Source organism: Mytilus edulis, chromosome 1 (assembly GCF_963676685.1).
Source record: "Mytilus edulis chromosome 1, xbMytEdul2.2, whole genome shotgun sequence".
NCBI lineage: Eukaryota > Metazoa > Mollusca > Bivalvia > Mytilida > Mytilidae > Mytilus > Mytilus edulis.
Window position 1 is genome coordinate 49,654,754 of NC_092344.1, and position 20,894 is coordinate 49,675,647.

General features: G+C 32.6%; 2 protein-coding genes across 3 annotated transcripts; one reads left to right on the forward strand and one right to left on the reverse strand.

Annotated features, from left to right (window-relative positions):
- Nucleotides 1-2,894: 2,894 nt before the first annotated feature.
- Nucleotides 2,895-19,794, reverse strand: LOC139484464 (uncharacterized). Of its 2 annotated transcripts, none has more exons than XR_011655112.1 (3): nucleotides 19,663-19,794; nucleotides 19,194-19,262; nucleotides 2,895-3,131 (listed from the first exon to the last, which is right to left on the reverse strand). XR_011655112.1 is itself a non-coding variant. In XM_071268200.1 (3 exons), the coding sequence occupies exons 2-3, from the start codon at nucleotides 19,249-19,251 to the stop codon at nucleotides 17,941-17,943; spliced, it is 744 nt and encodes a 247-aa protein (XP_071124301.1). In that variant the 5' UTR covers nucleotides 19,252-19,262; nucleotides 19,663-19,794; the 3' UTR covers nucleotides 17,870-17,940. The 2 variants fall into 2 exon arrangements, 1 of the variants encoding a protein (XP_071124301.1); XM_071268200.1 differs by lacking the exon at nucleotides 2,895-3,131 and adding an exon at nucleotides 17,870-18,626.
- LOC139484476 (uncharacterized) lies at nucleotides 10,450-12,191 on the forward strand. Its single transcript, XM_071268211.1, has 3 exons — nucleotides 10,450-10,541; nucleotides 11,148-11,211; nucleotides 11,504-12,191. Exons 2-3 carry the CDS (start codon nucleotides 11,154-11,156, stop codon nucleotides 12,187-12,189), a joined length of 744 nt encoding a protein of 247 aa, XP_071124312.1. The 5' UTR covers nucleotides 10,450-10,541; nucleotides 11,148-11,153; the 3' UTR covers nucleotides 12,190-12,191.
- Nucleotides 19,795-20,894: the final 1,100 nt, after the last annotated feature.

Below are 20,894 nucleotides of genomic sequence, written 5' to 3' on the forward strand. Positions count from 1 at the left end.
TCTAAAATCCATATCAGGAATAACCGTGAAATTGTTTTATTCCAATTCTTGGAAGCGTGCTGAAAAGGGTTAACATCAGGGCAAAAGGTTTCCTCCTTTTTGCTGATTTATTTTATATATCTGGTTGACGTTTTCTAAGTACTTGCTCTCTCCCTTCACCTTTGCCATTTATATATGAGCCCATCTTCTCTTGTAGAACAGTTAATTGAAGCAAATGGACAGACTTCATACAGTTGTTCTAAGGACAAATGGATAGTAGTTATCAAAGGTATCAGGGATATAATTTTATACGCCGGACGCGCGTTTCGTTTCATTAGACTTGTCAGTGGCTCTCAGATCAAAATAGTTAGAAAGCATAAATTTGAAGAGTATCGAGGACCCAAAATTCTAAAAAGTTGTACCAAATTTCAGCCTGGGATAAGTAAATCCTAGGTATTTCTAATAATTTATGCTTTTGCAAACAGTAAATTATAAAATGACAATATAATTGATATTCATGTCAACACTGCAGTGCTGTTCAAATTATTCATAGTTTTAGGAACTGTTGCTTGTCTTTCACCATTACATCGTTTCATCTTTAAAGTGTTTGGTACAATATTGTCATTGTCTCTTCTACTATCGAATGTTTTGTTCTCACTTTGGTATCGTCTGCTTCAAATTAGTCATTTTACAATAGCAGCAGAATACTTGAATAGATGATTTTACATTTAGCGTCCGACTTTTTGAGCCTTTACGTTAAACATCTTAACATAATTTACAAACTTATACAGCTATAGCAATATGCTACGGCAGATGGTTTTTAACTACTCAATTAAACAAGTTAATAAGAGTAGATAAAAAAATTTACAATTTGCAAGGTTATTGGGATATTATTTGACTATTTTAATGGAATGATATGTATGTGGATTAAATTGCACATATTGTACAATTATATCTAAAGTAATACCAACCAAATTTATATTACAATTGGATCTGGCATGTTAGCACTTTTTACTTGCTAGATAGGCGTAGAATAGAATTATGTTTCTCTAAATTCCCATCATTTTATATATTTCTGTACATTTTTGTCTCGCCTTGACGGAGTCAAAAAGTGAGACATAGGTATGGTGTTTCCTGCGTCGGCGACGGCAGCGATGGCGTCAACAATGTATTAGTTTGTGATTAGGTCTAGTTAATGGTGACCACAAGTAGTAGGTCAATCATATTTGGTATGCAGTTGTATAAGCATTGGCACATCTCATTTCCACGGAGATTATTTAGCCCTGCCCCCTCAGTCATGGTCTATTGACTTCGAAACTTTTGCTTATTTTACATGTATTAGTTTGTGATTAGGTTAGTTTATGAGGTGGGGAACCACAAGTGGTAGGTAAATGATATTTGGTATGCAGTTGTATAAGCATTGGCATATATCGTTTCCATAGAGATAATTTGGCTCCGCCCCCTTAGTCATGGTCTATTGACTTTGAAATTTTTTCTAAGTTATCATGTATTAGTTAATGATTAGGTCAGTTCAAGGGGAACCATCAGTGGTAGGCCAATGTTAATTGGTATTCAGTTGTATAAGCATTGGTACATCTCATTTCCATGGAGAATATTTGGTCTAGCCCCTCAGTCACAGTCTAATGACTTTGAAACTTATCTTAGTTTACATGTATTAGTTTGTGATTAGATCAGTTTAAGATGAACTGCTTATGTTTTAAGTCAATGATATTTGGTATGCAAATTTATTGGCATTTTAAAGTATTGTTTCCATGGAGATTATATAACCCCACCCCCTATTCATGGTTCATTAACTTTGAAACTTTTACATAGTTTACAAGTTAATGTTTGTATTTAGATTTGGGAACAACGTATTTGATTATTGATTATACTTATCCTATGCTTTTTAAAAGAAGATATTTAAGATTATCAATTGGTGTAAAACTTGCCAAATTAGCAGAGGTGGGAATGTGCAGTGATGAACAAGTTTTTGCTATGCATTTTTCCTTATTTTTTCTTTAAGTTTTTTTTTTATGTTTAAAGAGGAAACGTTATAATTTCAAATTACAAAACTTGTATTTGTCTCCTATCATTGTATCATTTTCATTCTATGTATTGATATTTGTATGGTGAAACTATTTTATGATAATGATTGACTTGACGCCTTTGTAAACTGAAATTTCTAGTGTGGTACAGAAGATCTATTGAACAACGCAAATTATTTTCAAAATTTTATTTTATAAAAAAAATATTAAGTTAGTGTTCAATTTATGGATTTCGGCGATATTCTCTTCATGGTGTGTATCCTTTGGAACGTCTTCTTCTACAAATCATGTGACAATTAACAGATGCACAGTATTTGCTTGTTGGACAATCTGAGTCACGATGACAGTCTGTTTTGCAACCAGCCTTTCCTCCTACCACTGACTGAGAAACTACACCTGCAACTGCAGCGCTAACTGATCCACTTCTTCTTAAAGAAACTGTGTCTAATACATCTAGCCCACTTCGTCTAGAGGTAATTGCGTCAAAAAGATCTGCACCTGTATGACCAGACACTCCACGGCTACTACCAATAGTTTCTAAATGACCATTCCTAGATAGGTCTAAATTTCTTGCCAAACCAGATGAACCGATTCGACTGCCGGAGGATAAATGACCATCATTACTTGAAACTCTGGTCAAGCCAGATGATGACCCTGTGTTTCCCCTTCTTATAGAGTCTGACAATCTAGACGAACCAATTATACTTCCAGAAGAAATTTCGACGCAGTAACTGCTACAACCCTCATGTACACATTTATGTCCTGAACGACATAATTTGTCTCCTCCACACCCGTAATGACAGTTACTGATACTGTCATCGTCAGATAATGCATGTGATATACCAGATGATGATCCTCTAGATGCAACAGAATCTCTCGGGAGACCTCTACTGGCTGATGACCCGTGTGTTATAAATTCATTTCCTATTCTACGAGATGTTCCAACAGCTCTTGATCCTGTTCGCCTATTTGCATCAATTACATCCAGTACAGAAAGGGATCCGCCACCACGACGACCGTTTATGTTTCTTCCAACTGTGTTTTCGACCAGCAAAACCTTTTCTACTCCATGTCTGTCTAACGCATGTTTGTCTGTGGGTGCATATACTGTAAAAAAAAAATTGACTTTCACAAATGTATTCATACAACACATTTAAATGAACTCTTGTTTATTATTATATAAGTATAAAAATATCTGGTATTTTTACCAATTAAATAACTATTCACTATAAAATAAATGACTAGAATGTTATCAACTGCAGGACACGTACGAACGCAGAGTTGTAGGCTCATACTGTATAGTAAGGTATAAAAGTCTTCACATAGCAATTGTGAACCAATCTAAAAACAGAAAACCATTTGTGAAATTTTCTTTTATGTATACAAACATATGTAGATGTTAGTATTTAATCTTCTTATGTACTGAGATTATATCTTTTTGCAAATTAGATTTTTTGTTTGTTTCGGTATTTAGATTTTTGTATTCAACATACACATCACTTCTGTTGAAATAGTCTAAAAGCTTGCAGGAAGCTATTGGAATATTTTACATACCGGCTAGTGTTACTGTGGTCAATGCAATCAAAAAGAAAATAGCCTGGAATCGCATCATTTTCTGAGATTCTGAAATACAACAGGATTAATATTATATGTTACTGGAATTATTATTTATATGTCTCTTGATTTTCATTTTTTCCAAATATTCAAATAAAGAAAGAAATGTTGAGCAAAGCTAGCACACGTTTTGATCTACCATTCTTAATCAATTTATCTAACGATGTTTCTTTCTTACATTTCTTCATTTGCTTTTTATCACTGAAGTTGCATTTTTAAACATAAAAAAAATGTAGTTAGAATTGAATCATGTGTACCTTATAGTATGTTTAACTTTATTTATGCCTTTTTCTATTTCTTCAATGAAATTTTACTTGTTGATCTTTGTAAAAATAGCATAAATGTTACTTTATAAAGTTATAGGAAGATGTTGTGTGAGTGCCAATGAGACAACTCTCCATCCAAAAAACAATTTAAAAAAAGGTAAACCATTATAGGTCAATGGACGGCCTTCAACACGGAGAAGTTTGTATCTTTATCATTCTTCTTTATAATAAATATGTATGTATAAAATATGTCTTACCTTTGTTTAAAACAATTGAAATGATTTGTAATGAATATTGTTGTACTGCTTCAAAATCGTTCTTTTATACCGTTTCAAATATGTTTTTAATAGTTGACATACACACAAGGAAATTTGTAAATAAACCGCAAATGATGAATTTGTTAATTATTGTGCACTTGAACTTTAAATGTCACCTGCATTCTTCTATGCAGTTTTTTTATTATGCTTATTTATAAAACAACTGTACACAGGGTCATTTCGTTTTCTTCCTACTACTTAACACATTTGTCATTATGTCATGAAGTTATTACGAAATATTAATCTGACTTATCAACAATATGGTTGAATTTATTAATTTCGTTGTAATCAGAGACTTGTACTGTTTAAAAACTAACAGAGCTCCTTGTATTAACTCATGGTATGGATATTTTTATCTTTAGATTGAAATTACTTGAAAACCATTGCTTGACATTTTGTGCGAATGGTTTTTTGAAACGCAGTAATCATTAGAACGTATCTGATTTAACAAAGCTTGAGCTTATGCTTACAAAAAAGACGAGATCCAGCCTAATTTAAAACCAAACAATTGAACAATTTAGAAAAACAGTTCTAGTGACATGTATTTTGCACCTCTTTTCTTTAAGCTCCGTCATTGAATATTATGGTATACAGAAAGAGAAAAAACTAAGGAACATTGCGGCAAAAATTCAAAAAAAAAATCTCCCCCACACAAAAAGGACAACAGTATACAAAACACAACCAAGAACTAGAAAACTACACAAATGGCAACAGGAAACTCACCAATACCGTGGCGAAGGGCGATCTCAGGTAAAAAACAATTTTAACTAATCTGTGTAGATTGAAAATAAACTTAATTTTGAGACAAAATTGCTTACACTTTATACTATTTGTACTATTGCATATATTGAAGAAATATTATTGAATTTGTTTACTAAACAAAAATACAAACACATATCAGATATAAGGCCAATCAAACTGAAAATACTCAGAATATAAAAAGTCCTATATGAACCCCCGTGTAGAATAACAATTACCTATTACATTTATCAACAATAGCGTAAAGACGTTTGACTCTGTTCAATTTACAGGATTAGCATTTCAAATAAGTGTCTTAAACATCATGCCTTTTAAACATCTTTTTCATGCAAACTGACTATTTTACATTGATTAGAAAAGAACGCCAGTCTTACAATGAAGTATTACACAAAACTGTGGATCAAGTAAAAACTGTGGTTCTACTTTCGCGTTTCGTTTTTGATTTATGAGTCATGTAATTTATTTTTCAACCCGGTCTGTTGAAACGTTTCAGGCCCTACTTCAATCTGTAATTTGCTCGTTAATTTGTTTTATGGTCTGTATAAATTGGCATTGGAACCAAACTCATTGTCAAAAGAAAAAGGTGCAAAGGTCTAAAGTGTGAATATAATACGTTGTTCTCTCTTGCGATAGGTGTACTTTTATGTCACCGTTTACCAAAAACTTGTTGATAGATTTTCCGTATCAACTTCTAAAATGATTTTCTTTAAGTAGTTGTTTATCATCTTCATAACGTGTTATTGTAATATTTTACTGTTTTTTTTTATTAATACTGTAAATCAACTAATTTACGCGAAAGATTTATTTTTGCGACTATTGCGAGTAGAAAAATAACACAAATTTGATTAAAGATCAAAATAATTCAAAGAAATATTATGGAATAAAAAAGACTGCATATCGTAACGGATTTACTCATTGTTGAAGGTAATACGGATACCTTTAGATGGTAATAAAAAGGTTGTTTTACAGTTGAGTTGTATCATAGGTAATCATTCCGCAATTCCTTAAGTTAATACTAAATAATTCAAAAAATCTTATGTGGAATCATATCGGCTGCAGGGTAACAGTAAACGAGATATGGCAAGACGATACAAACCGCCTGCATTTTTTATTTTGACAAAAAGGTGTTCTTTTTGTAACATATGGTCTATTGTAGAATTATAGGGTCATGACCCCAGTGTCATCTTGCCAGATCCTGCCAAATGAGAAGGTATATACACTCTCATCCCCAACAAAACGAGTTTACTACACCGTACTGAAATATAATTTATAGACTCTTCAATTAGGAAATACTCAACGGTCCGTCAAGCTTGAATAAATCTCTAACTTGAGCTTTTATATTTGGATGACAAATTACAAGGCCATGATTTAGTTCTTATTGAATATATTGAACAGTTGCATTAACTTGTTTACGGGTCGAATTGATAGCCACCTGATTTTCTGACAAGTGCCAGTATCTACAAAGCTAAATTTCACTCCACACCAGGAAAGATTTGGCAATAACACATGTAATCGCATAATGTCAAACCTTACCTGCTGAATGAGCTTGTTTCCTTTGATTAAACCCAAAACTTAGAGCCCAAATGGATGATCAAACTTTGTTGAGGTGGATAACATCTAAGATTCTCTTCAACTGAAGGAAACTTTTTTTTTCATTTGATTACTCGATGGCAATACCAATGTAAATTATAACCTTTTGACTGTAATCAAGTTTTGACCCCTGGTCTTCTCTTAAAGCTTCTGGTCGCCCAATATACAAAAGATGATCCCATGACCAAAACTTGACGGGGTTCTACAATGACAAAATTCTTACTGTTTTGTTTAAACCTTTAAAAACCATATTAATACATCTTCGAAAATCTTCGTATCTATTAATCTATCAATCTGAATGTAACAAGTGTATTCATCAGAAAACCAAACGTCCCGTCCCCAGGTCTTAATTTCTGAATCAGAAGCTCAAATTCTGCTATAATGGGATGCTCCGCCTATTCTAAACAATTGTGATCGAATGTAGTCTTTAACGCCACAAACATAAAGGGGGTTTCTTAAGTATAGAAATAAACTGAAAAAGAGTCAATGGAGACCCATTAAAATGTTAAAACAAGTGTTTGTCAGAAGCAGGATATCTTATATCAAAAAGGCACGCAACATGCTCACAGGACAAAGATCTGCTTTCCTTTGAGGAATAACCAAAGTCGTTGAAGTACCTCTCTGATCAGCTTTCGAACTACAAATCTTCTAATGCAATTCATATTTATTATTTGAAATTTTCAATGGCAGATCATCAAGAAAATTATGTGTGCTCCAAAATATATGTACTCGTATCGGTCGTGAGCTCACCTATTCTTAAAAAAGCAAAAAATGCAAGACTAAATGCAGAAGCGAACAGACAAGATTCGTGAGAGGAGCAAACGGATGGTCGTGATCGTATAATTATGTGCAAAATTCCTAAAATAACATAATTTAAATCATATTCCTTGCTGATTGATAATTCGAGGATAATTGATTGACATTCCCTGTCACCACGCACAAAACCCACAATTCCTGATTAATGACACCCCTGAAGATGATGGAAAGCGCTCGTTTTTAGTCGGTACTGATCATCGTCCACGCCAAACCATTATTAGTACCCCTAGACGACGCTAATCGAATGCTTTGCATATATTTCAAATACTCTTGGGGTTTCATAGGCCATTCTTCTAAAAGAATTGCCATATAAATCATAAAGACCGAAGTCCAAATTTCTATATTGTTCAAAGAATATGGTTTCTTATTAACCACAGTCAGGGCACCTCCTTTCAAAACAAAATCGCCATCCAAAGTTGAATCAGAGCCCAAAACTGAAGCAGATTTTAGCAATAAACCTAAATGAATAAACTCACCTCGCCAAATTTTCTCCTTAATCTTTAACGGAATATGAGCCCCAGTCGGATCAAATATGCTAGACTTGGGCCTCCTACTATGATAAAAGGGGGGATTTTGGTCCCCTGTATGCGTATACATACCATGACTATCCTGAATCGATGGGACCATCTCGACTTGGAAAACTATACTAGAATCATTATCGGCTGCTCTTCTGTTGACTGTTGTGGTGACATCGTACAATTCAGGTCGCTGAGAATCTGTACTCGACATCGGAACTCTCGAATATGACAGTCCAGGAATGGCTAATGTCACGGGATCCAACGCCGCACGATCACTTTGGTTTTGGTTGGAGGCAATAATATCGTCTCCGCTTGCGTTAACCATAACTTGATTTGAATGACTACCCGCCGAAATAATGTTTTGATTCCCACGAGGAGCCATGGGTCTTTTCGGATCAGAATGCACATGACTTTTACTAACATTTTATCTTTTACGCTTAGAAGTAGCATTTTTCTCTGCAACAGATCGTAAACTATTAAGCGGTTGCCTATTTCTTTTCTGAGGTTTCATCTGTGTTGAGGATGGAACTGGATTTTACAAAAACTATATTGAACAAGCTTCCCGTTCAAACGTTAGAAAATTCAGAAGTGACGTCACAGTACGGCAACGTCACATGACAGACACGGTCAAAGTTCAGAATGCAAAGAAAAAATGGGGGACACGAAAATAAATGCGGAATTTTAACTTTTATTAAACTTGTATTATCAGTTAACCGAAAAAACATTAATAAATCGTCGCGGATATGTAAGAATTGGATTTTAACATTATTTATCTTCAAGTAAATTTTAGAATTGCAAAATGGTCTAAAAAGGGCAATACGCGAAATAAGTATCCACGAAATAAGTTGGTGTACAGTATTACTTTTACTTGTTTTTCTATTTTTGGTGATATCAATTTGACGTGGCTGTGTAGTTATACACCACGTCATTAAGTTATTATTCTATGGGGAAAAATGTGTGTTCTTGTCTTTTATTTTTGCTTATGTGCTTTGTCTATATGCCCTTTTGTGCTTCTTTGTTACATATTTGTTTGTTTTTATAATGATTAAGATTATAACACATTGACTGCTGTACACGTATTTTTGACATTTATTGTTTTGTTCACACATCGTTGTCAATATAATAGAAATTTTTGCAACTGTCATCCAAGTGAGAAGTTAAGCTAGCTATAAAACAAGGGTAAATCAACCATTTTTTACATATGAAAATGCCTGTTCCAGGTCAGAAATATGACAGTTGTGTCTATCCATTTCATGTGTTTGAGCTTTTGATTTGCCATTTAATTAGGAACTTTCCGTTTTAAATTTTCCTCGGAGTTTTTTTTTTTGGTGATTTTACTTGTTTTCACTCAAGACAAATTTCCCATATATTTAGGATGTTTATGATTTATGTAGTTTTTTTTATAAATAAAGGCAACAGAAGTATACCGCTGTTCAAAACTCATAAATATATGGACAAAAAACAAATTCGCGGTAACAAACTAAAACTGAAGGAAACGCATTAAATACAAGAGGAGAACAACGACACAACATTACAATGTAACACACTTATAAACTTGTTCGTCTTTTTATATGTATTATTGTATGGCGCTGTCGATTTCTCTAAATATATAAAAAAGGGACGAAGGATACCAAAGGGACAGTCAAACTCATATATCTAAAACAAACTGACAACGCCATGGCTAAAATGAAAAAAACAAACAAACAACAGCACACATGATACAACATACAAAACTAAAAATAAACAACACGGGCCTCACCAAAAAACTAGAGGTGATATCAGGTGCTCCGGAAGGTTAAGCAGATCCTGCTCCACATGTGGCACCCGTCGCGTTGCTTAAGTGATAACAAATCCGGTAAATAGTCTAATTCGGTAGTTGATGTTCCAATGGTACCTTCGGACTCTGTCATTTCTTTCAAGATTAGAAAGCTTGTTACATATATTGTTGATTTAGATAGAAGGTGTCTGAATAATGCAGATAATCGCAGTAAGTGCAAATTCTAATAATTATCTTACTTAGAAGATGTTCCCTACGTCAACTAGACAACCTATAAGCAACGGTTTTCGAAACAAGTAAAAGAAAATAAAAATCGGTAGTATTGCGTATTAGATTTAAATGAAATCCTTATAATTACTTAAAAGAGTTTTCTAACGTCAACTAGATAACCTCTAATCAGCGGTTTTCCAAGCAATTCGAAGAAAATAATAAAATCGTCTATAAGGAAATGAAAGACTTTATTAATTTTTTTCAAACTGTACAAGTCTCTGGCCATTACCAAGATTAATATAAAATGCATTAATTTGAGAACATTAACAATAGTTTAAAACAATACTTTTATAACACGTACATGTTTTATGACGTAATGGAAACTATGTCAATTGTAGGAGGAAACAAAATGTGTCATTGACCTTGCGAATATTTCTTTATATTTACATATATTGCAATTCCTTAGTACAACACAGTGTGACATTTAAAAGTGCACCTATAATCTACAAATTCATCATTTGCGGTTAACTTAGAATTTTCCTTGTGTACATATGTATTATAAACAATATAATTGAAAACGGGATAAAAGAACGATTCGGAAGAAGTAAAACATTATTCATTAGAAATAATTCCAATTGTTCAAAACAGAGGTAAGAAATTATTAAAGCAGAATCATAACTATTTGGTATACATAAATATGAAAGATATTACAATTTAAATAAGTACCATAGTAACAAAGATAAGAAATAAGTTATTAAAGATTTAGAAAATTGTATTGATAAAGTTTTAAGCGTGATGCATGGTTCAATATTTTGGTTTTGATCTCAGTAATTTAAATTTAGATTCAGTAACACAATACTGCTTCAAAATATAATTTATTTTCATAACTTATATTTATTGTGTTTTAAAATCAATCAGAAAGTTAATTCGGAATGAAATAATTATTGGAGACATTCAAGTTATTAATCACTCGAAGTAATGTTTGTTTCTTATGTTTAAATACTGTAAAGGTATATGTTTATCTTATACTTATACTTGACAATCAATGCAAATTATTCAAGTTCCTTTTTTCTGCATTTGTAACTTTGTGAATAAACATCCTATGTATCTTTTTAATTTGTAATGTGAACCTAATTTCTCTGTAAAATCATATTGCATTTATAAATTGAAGCTTTATTTCCACACTTTACATAATTCGTATTAAATTATTTGAACTCCTATTTTGTAAGTAAGGATATTTTCCCTCTAAATTTCAGACTTGAATGATGACATTCCAGACCATTTTCGTTTTGATGGCAATGGTCACAATAACAGCAGCCGGTAAGAAAAATGTTCAATGTGTTTTAGTCGAAATTTATAAACTGTATCAAATAAAAGTGTTTTAATTGTATAGATAACATTTAAAAAATAACACAGAAAGTTCTGATATTTCCGAAACCGAACAGTCTCTGCAATTGCTTACAACAACGTTCTTTTGCTAAAAGTGTGTAATTGTTTTATTAGCGATAATACTTGATATTATTGTATTGTTAAATAAAAATAATCCCTAGTATTTTTTCCAATTAATCAATTCATGAAAATCACATAAAGTGTCAGATCTTTAATTTTACAGTATATGTACCCTCGGATAAGCATGCATTAGATAGACATGGAATGGAGAAGGTTTTACTGGTCGAAAACACAGTTGGAAGAAACATAAACAGGCGTCGTGGTGATGGATCTCTTTCTGTACTGGATGTTATTGATGCAAATAGACGAGCAGGATCAAGAGGAGTTGGGACATCTCATGGAATAGGCAGTGAATTTATTACACACGGGTCATCTTCCGGTAGAGGATTGTCCGGGGCTTTTGTTGGTGGCAGGACCTCTGTATCTGGAAGTATTAGAGGCTCTTCAGTTGGTTTGTCCCGTGCTTTATCTGACGATGATGATCATTTCACCTCTGGCATCCGAATTGGTGCATCTGGTCTAGTTAGAAATGTGGATCTGTCTAGAAATTCTCATTTGGAAACTATTGGTAATATCCGTGGAGTGTCTGGTCATTCAGGTGCAGATATTATTGACGCAATCAGTTCTAGACGAGGTGGGCGTGTTGTCCTGGACACTGTTTCTGCCAGACGAAGTGGATCAGCCCGTACTTCTGGTTCAAGACTAGTTTCTCAGTCAGTGGTAGGAGGAAAAACTGATTGCAAAAACGACTGTTTTAGTGATGGAGATTGTCCAACAAACAGATACTGTGCCACTGTTAATTGTCACAGAATTTGTAGAAGAAGACTGTCTAATGGATACTCACCATGAAAAGCCGAAATCCAGAGTATGAACACTTTTTGATATCTTTTTTTAAATAAAATATTGTTTTTTGTTATTGTATAGATATTTCGGTATTTCATCAATAATATTGATAAGTCATTCGTCAAATCAAACTAATCAGAAAAAATATAACAACACACAGAAATCAATACAGATATAAATAAAGATAACAAAAATCTTACAGCAATTGGAAAAAGGACTGGTGATTTGTTTAAATTACAGTAACCCGTAACTCACAAAAAACATAAAATAAACAATAATTAAAAAACTGTTTTCGCCAAAGAAAAGACAATTCCTTGTTAAGCATGTTAAGTTCAACATTGATTTGAATTCTAAAATAGCTACAAAAGAATTTCAGATTTATGATGCTGGAAACGTTCTGATAGCTAGACAAAAACGGAAAACTAACGATTTTCTTTTCAAAAACCGATTAAGCGAAATATATTAGCATAGAAATATTTGCTGATACAAAGACGTATACATTGAACCTGAATTATAACATAAAGGTATTAGGATATTTTTTAATTTCGAAAACTGTTTACCTCGGGAAATAATATGTTTATTTGTTAATTGTTATATGTATACATTGTTGCGCCGGTTCCAAGTCAGGAGGCTCTGGCCTCTGTTAAAAAAGATACATCTATTATCACTGAACTAGTATGCATATTTGTTTACGGGTCAGCTGAAGAAAGGCTCCGGAAGCGGGAGTTTCTTGCTGCATTGACGACCTATTGGTGGACTCCAGCTGTTGTCTGCTCGATGGTGTGGTAGTTGTCTCTTTGACACATTCACCATTTCCATTCTCAATTTTATTTATATGGCCATTCCTTAATATAAAACGATACATGAACTATTTTTTAGCATACTATGTACGGGTTTTATTCATTGTTGAAGGTGATACTGTGACATATAGTTGTTAATCTGAACATTTTTACGTGTGTGATGGATAATTGTTTTATTAGCAATCATTCCATATCTTATCTTTATAGGGTTTTATTCATAAAAAATGAGGATTTTCTAGTTTTATTTCACAATAACTAAAATATGCTTTCAGTAGTTAGCGTGAAACTTTGGTGACTTGTTTATAGATATTGATGTAATAACCCTATTGATTTTCATAAATTTCAAATATGACATTGAGAAGAAATTGAATTTATTTGTTCAAAGTCTGACAACAGATTCACTAAGCATTGCGCAATAGCACAGTTCATTGCGCAACAGAAACAGAAACCTGCTATATTTTAAAAATTTAATTACAATCCAAACTCAGACCTTTATCAAGCTTGAATATTGTGTCAATTTTTGCTCCAACTGTTCAGGGTTGGATCTCTGCGGGCGTATCCAGCTGCGCACAGCGAAGCAGTTTATTATATTAATTTTTCACAATTTCTTTTAAGTACTGTAAATTCAGAAATTATTGCGTGCATTTGTTATTGCGATTTTGTCATTTTAGACTAAAATACGATTTTAATTTTTGCGATATTCAGAAAAACATTGTTTAATTCATATTAAAACTTTCAAAATGCGAGTTTTTATTATTGTTATTATAACCTGTCGCATTTTCGCAATAATAAAAACATCGCAATAATTTCTGAATTTTCAGTATATGGTTAAACCTAACAAAAAAACTTTGATTTCATTGTGGCTAGTCTGTTAATCAGACATCAACAAAATTGAGAATGGAAAGAGGAATGTGTCAAAGAGACAACAACTCGACCATAGAGAAGACAACAGCAGAATGTCACCTACAGGTCTTCAATGCAACGAGAAATTTCAGCACCCGGAGGCGTCCTCCAGCTGGCCATATACAAATTTATATACTAGCTCAGTAATAATGAACGCAATACTAAACTCCAAATTGTACACAAGAAACTAAAATTAAAAATAATACAAGACTAACAAAGGCCAGAGGCTCTTGACTTGGAACAGGCGCAAAAATGCGGCGGGGTTTAACATGTTTATGAGATCTCAACCCTCCCCCTATTCCTCTAGCCAATGCAGAAAAGTAAACGCATAACAATACGCACATTAAAATTCAGTTCAAGAGTCGTCCGAGTCTGATGTCAGAAGATGTAACTAAAGAAAATAAACAAAATGACAATAATACCTCAATGTTCTTATTTCAAAAAGAGGAGCACTCAGCATATATGAATAATGTGTGCATGAAGGGACAACAACTTGCCAGAACTGAATGTTTTACCACAATTAAATATGCTTAATTGAAAAACAAATATATGATATAAAATAAGAAATATGCCTTTTTCAAGACTTCTTGTCCATATAGTTTGGTATTTTGGTAAGATCATCGATGATTAGAGGTGGTTATGATGGGTAAAATGTAAATAATAGAAAACAAAATATATCACAGGATTGAGCTTTTTTTATAAGTGTATTATAATATTGCTATACAAATGCATTCTTTGTGAAACAAAAATATGACACACAACTCACAATTGCATCTGATCTGATCTGATAAGATGGTCACAACTGTCAGCACAATGAGTTGTTGAAGTAGCATTCATTCGATGTAAATATTTAAGGGAAGATTAAAGCATTTTGTTAACACTTAAACAAAACTTTTTTTGTCCATAAGCCAAATAAAGAAAAGTACAAATTTGCCAAACAGTGTTCGTGCTACTAGAACTATAACGTTAGGTGGTCTTGTAAGACTTTTTTATAAATCATAGGAGAAATGTGCTGTCTATTGATGAGTCCTGGGTTTGAATAATCATTCGCTTAAACATAATAACTGATAATGTAATATATTATTTTTAATCCCTTTGTCCGTCAGTCCTGATCATATCTATAAAACTTTTAATCAGTTTGAGGTGTTTTGGCATATGATATCTGACATAATTCGTATATTTTTGTTACTTAACAGTATCAAAGGTACCAGGATTATAATTTAGTACGCCAGACGCGCGTTTCGTTAAAACAATAATAAGTCTTCATAAAAACAAATACGAAAATCTTTTACTTACGATAACATAAAGATACTAACAAATAAACAATTTTCAGTGGACACATTTAAAGAAATTAACACCTCCAAGGAACATAATTAGAACTATACGATACTACATGCTTGCAGGTCCTTGGATACGATCTTGCATATTATAATCTCATCATACAGAAATGCACCTTATGTGATTCTCCTCTTATTTGGGTTTTTGCTGCTATCCAAAATCAAAATTGTTAATTTTTTTTATTGGAATTATTCAGAAATATTTGCAATCTTCTGCTTCTTCAAGTAAATCTCCTCCGAGATGGAACACACTCCAATTAACGGATCAGTTTTCAAAATGATGAATATATTAAAAAAGAAGTTATTCCAAAGTTCAAATGTTAAAAGGTAAACCCAAAATTTAACATTCCACATACACAAAATAAAATTACAGGAACGTATATATCTATTCATGACGCACTCAAAGCACGTTGGCCAATGTGTAGATTTTATATTAAAGGCACTGTCTAACTAAATAAAATCTATGAATTGTTGGCACTGATTTAAATGAGTGTCTGCTCCATGACAGTCTTGAACATTGAATAAAATACACTGCTATTTTAGTGTTTGGTACAGTATTGCTGTCACTGTACACCACAGTTTAACATAGAGGTTGCATTTCTGTAAAAATTGACAATGCAATTTCCAATAGGAACTCCTTTTACAGCTAAAACTGTACCACTTTCACTATGAAGTTTTGAAAAAAATCTTATCCTAGAATTGAAAGTTCATATGCACCACAAATGTTTTCAAAGGTCAAAATATAGGACTGTGCAGCATATTTTCAACGTTTATATGCCCTGAACTTCTCAGAGTTTAAACTTACACTAATTTTCTTAACTACTCCTACCTCAAATGAAAGGTTACCACAGATTTCAATGTAAACAATATGCACGTGTTTATTTACTGGTAACATTCCCAAGTTCTGTCTCTGCGATATGGAACACAGAGAGCATGACTGGTAACCAGTATGTAAACAACATTAATTTTCTATGAATATTCAAATACTCCCCAAAAGAGGCGTGTTTTGAGAAACAGCTGTATTTACAAAGTGCAGCCTAGAACCGTATACATGAAAACGAGAAACAGAAAACATTATTAAATCTATGAACGGTTGCATAGCACTGATTTAAATTAGTGTCTCCTCCATGACAGTCTGGAACATGAAATAAAAGACACTGATCTTTTAGTGTTAGGTCTAGTTTTGCTGCCACTGTGCACCACATGTAGAGTTCAACATAGAACCCTAAAAGAAAACCAAAAACCTCTTTATGTCAGAAAAACTATCAACCTCCAAACATACTATCAACACTGATTTGTGTCCACACTTGTTAAGTATACAAAATACATATTTTATTTCAACTTGTTTGACAAAGATATGTTGTTTTTCGACTAAACACCAATTAAGGTAGCACAAAACAACGATTTTTTCACTCCCAATCAGACAACTTTCAACTTATGTAATTCATTTCATCCTTCTTTATATTTTATAAATGAGGTACAAAAAGAAAGAAGAAAGATTAATCTTTCAAATTGTGATAATTTTATTATGACAGAATTATTACATTATTAATTATTATGTAATTAGTTGCTATATTGTGATGTCCACACTTGAATGAATTTGGCGTCTTTGTTCTTCATAGCATCCCAAAATATGTTATAGATTCTTGTACAACACAGCTTGACCTCCAACATTTTTTTTATCATTTCAAGCCGTTTGATGGACCAATGATAATCAAACACATAATTTAAACTATATTTATTGATATTGATCGATTTGTTTTTAAAGACTGCAGCTACAAATATAATTTTCTGTTTCTACAGTGAAATAAAATCAGAAAAGTATCGTATGTTCCATAACATCAACCAATAGAAGCGTATCTTGATTATGAAGAGCTATTCTATTTGTATGATTTCTTATACATACAATAATGGATACTATGACATTTCAATAAAAAAAAGTGTTCGGGTCAGGTAGTTATCAAACATGAGACCTTGAAAGAGTGTATCTAGGAGACTTGTACCTGTCTATTTAAAAAAGATATAAGATATGGAATGAATACCGATATAAGACAAATATCCATCATACACGTAACAATGTTGAAATTTACAACTATACTGTATGCACCAGAATTACCTTCAACAATGATTGAAATCTATATCACATAGTTAGATAAAAATAAGTTCATATGTCTTTTTATATTAAGGACCGACCATATAAATGTACACATATAACAATTTACAAATAAACATATTATTTCCCAAGGTAAACATAGTTAACAATTTTTGCAACTAAAATATATCCTCATACTTTTTACATTATAATTCAGTTTTCCGTTTTGTCTAGCTATCAGCACGTATCCAACATAAAAATTCTAAGAATGTTTGTAGTTATTTCAGAATTCCAATCAATGTAGAACTTGACAAGGAATTGTTTTGGAGAAAAAAGTTTTTTTATAATTGTTTTTGTAATGTTTTTTTGTGTGTTACGAGATACTGTGATCTAAACAAATCACCAAATTTTTTTTTCAATTGCTGTATGCTTTTGTTTTCTTTATTCATATTTGTAGTTATGACTGTATGCTGTTATATTTTTTCTGATTAGTTTTTTTTGACTGTGTCAATATTATTGATAAAATAACGAAAAATCTATACAATAACAAAAACTGAAAGCAACATTTTATTTTAAAAAAAAGTATAAAAAAGTGTTCATAGTCTGGATTTGGGTGATAGGCTTTTCATGATGAGTATCCATTTGACAGTCTTCTTCTACAAATTCTGTGACAATTGACAGTGGCACAGTATCTGTTTGTTGGACAATCTCCATCACTAAAACAGTCGCTTTTGCAATCAGTTTTTCCTCCTACCACTGACTGAGAAACGAATCCTGAACCTGAAGTACGACCTGATCCACTACGTCTGGTCGAAACGGTGTCTAAAACAACACGCCCACCTCGTCCAGAGCTGATTGCGTCAAGAATATCTGTACCTGTATGACCAGACACTCCACGGCTACTACCAATAGTTTCCAAATGAGAATTTCTGGACAGATCCACATTTCTAGCCAGACCAGATGAACCAATTCGGCTACCAGACGTGAAATGATCATCATCGCCAGATAAAGCACGGGACAAACCAATTGAAGAACCTCTTATGATTCCAGATACAGAGGTCTTGCCTCCAACAGAAGCCCCAGACAATCCTCTACCGGAAGATGACCCGTGTGTTATAAATTCACTGCCTATTCCACGAGCTGTGCCAACATTTCTTGATCCTGCTCGTCTATTTGCATCAATGATATCCAGTACAGAAAGAGATCCCTCACCACGACGCCTGTTTATGTTTCTTTCAACTGTGTTTTCAACCAGCAAAACCTTTTTAACTCCATGTCTGTCTAATGCATGTTTGTCTGTGGGTGCGTAGACTGTAAAATAAATATTTGACGTGTTATATTTCACAAATCTAGTAATACAGAACAATAAAAATTAACTCTTGTTTATATGTAAATATAAGGTTTCTGGCATTTTAACCAATGATATAACTATCAACTAAAGATGAAATGACTAGAATGTTATCAATAGTTATCAAAGGTACCAGGATTGTAATTTAGTACGCCAGATGCGCGTTTCGTCTACACAAGACTCATCAGTGACGCTCATATCAAAATATTGATAAAATCAAACAAGTACAAAGTTCAAGAGCATCAACTTAAGGGAACGTACGGCTTCAGCACAGATGTAGGTTCATACCGTATAGTAAGCTATAAAAGACCTCATATGACAAATGTGAACCAATTCAAAAAGAGAAAACCTTTTGTGAAATGTTCTTGTAAAATATTCAAAAATATGTAGATCTTGTTAAGTATTGAAATTATATCTTTTTAAGGATTTTTTTTATTGTAATCATTTAGATATTTGTATCTTCACACCCGAACCACTTCTGTTAAAATAGTCTACAAACTCACAGGAAGCGATTAGAATATTTTACATACCGGCTAGTGTTACTGTTGTCAATGCAATCAAAAAGAAAATGGCCTGGAATCGCATCATTTTCTGAAATTCTGAAAAACAACAGGATTAATATTATTTGTTACTTGAATCATTATTTATATGTCTCTTGATTTTCAATTGTTTCTAATATTCAAATAAAGAAAGAAATGTTGAGCAAAGTTAACACACGTTTCATCTACCATTCTTAATTAATTTATCAACGATGTTTCTTTCTTACATTTTCTTCATTTGCTTTTTATCACAGAAATTACATTTTTAAACATACATCAAATGTAATTAGAATTGAATCATGTGTACCTTATAGTATGTTTAACTTTATTTATGCCTTTTTCTATTTCATCAAATGAATGAACTTTTTCTTGTTGATCTTTGTCAAAATAGCATAATTGTTGCTTTGTATCTTTATCATTCTTATTTATAATATATATGTATGTATAAAATATGTCTTACCTTTGTTTAAAGCAATTGAAATGATTTGTAATGAATATTGTTGTACTGCTTCAGAATCGTTCTTTTATACCGTTTCAAATATGTTTTTTAATAGTTGACATACACACAAGGAAATTTGTAAATAAACCGCAAATGATGAATTTGTTAATTATGGTTCAAACTTTAATGTCACCTGCATTCTTCTATGCAGTTTTGGATTATGATTATTTATAAAAACAACCGTACACAGGGTCATTTCGTTTTCTTCCTACTACTAAACACATTTGTCATTATGTCATGAAGTTATTACGAAATATTATTCTGGCTTATCAACAACATGGTTGAATTTCTTAATTTCGTTGTAATCAGAGACTTGTACTGTTTAAAAACTAACAGAACTCCTTGTACTACCTCATGGTATGGATATTTTGATACCCCACCTACGATAGTCCGTCCGTTCGTCTGTGTGTCCGTTCGTCCCACTTCAGGTTAAAGTCTTTTGGTCGAAGTAGTTTTTGATGAAGTTAAAGTCACATCTACTTGAAACTTAGTACACATGTTTCCTATGATATGCTCTTTCTTATTTTAATTCCAAATTAAAGTTTTGATCCCAATTTCATGGTCCACTGAACAAGGAAAATTATAGTGCGAGTGGGGCATCCGTGTACTATGGACACATTCTTGTTATCTTTAAATTGAAATTACTTGAAAACCACTGCTTGAAATTTTGTGCGAATGGTTTTTTGAAACGTAGTTATCATTAGAACGTATCTGATTTAACAAACCTTGAGCGTATGTTTACAAAAAGGACGAGATCCAGCCTAATTTAAAACCAAACAATTGAACAATTTAGAAAAACAATTCTAGTGACATGTATTTTGCATCTCTTCTCTTTATGCTCCGTCATTGAATATTATGATTGTTATCGCCAATCTGAAAATTATAAAGCAATTTACATCTCTGTTTTAGGTCTTAAATTACAAAAAGGCAACAAAAGTATACTGTTCGAAAGTCATTATTTTTCAACCCGGTCTGTTGAAACGTTTAAGGCCCTACTTCAATCTGTAATTTGCTCGCTAATTTGTTCTATGGTCTGTATATATGTCTATAAATTGGCATTGGAACCAAACTCATTGTCAAAAGAAAAAGGTCTGAAGTGTGAATATATGTTTTGTTGTTCCCTCTTGCGATCGGTGTACTTTTATATCACCGTTTACCAAAAACTTGTTGATGGATTTTCCGTATCAACTTCT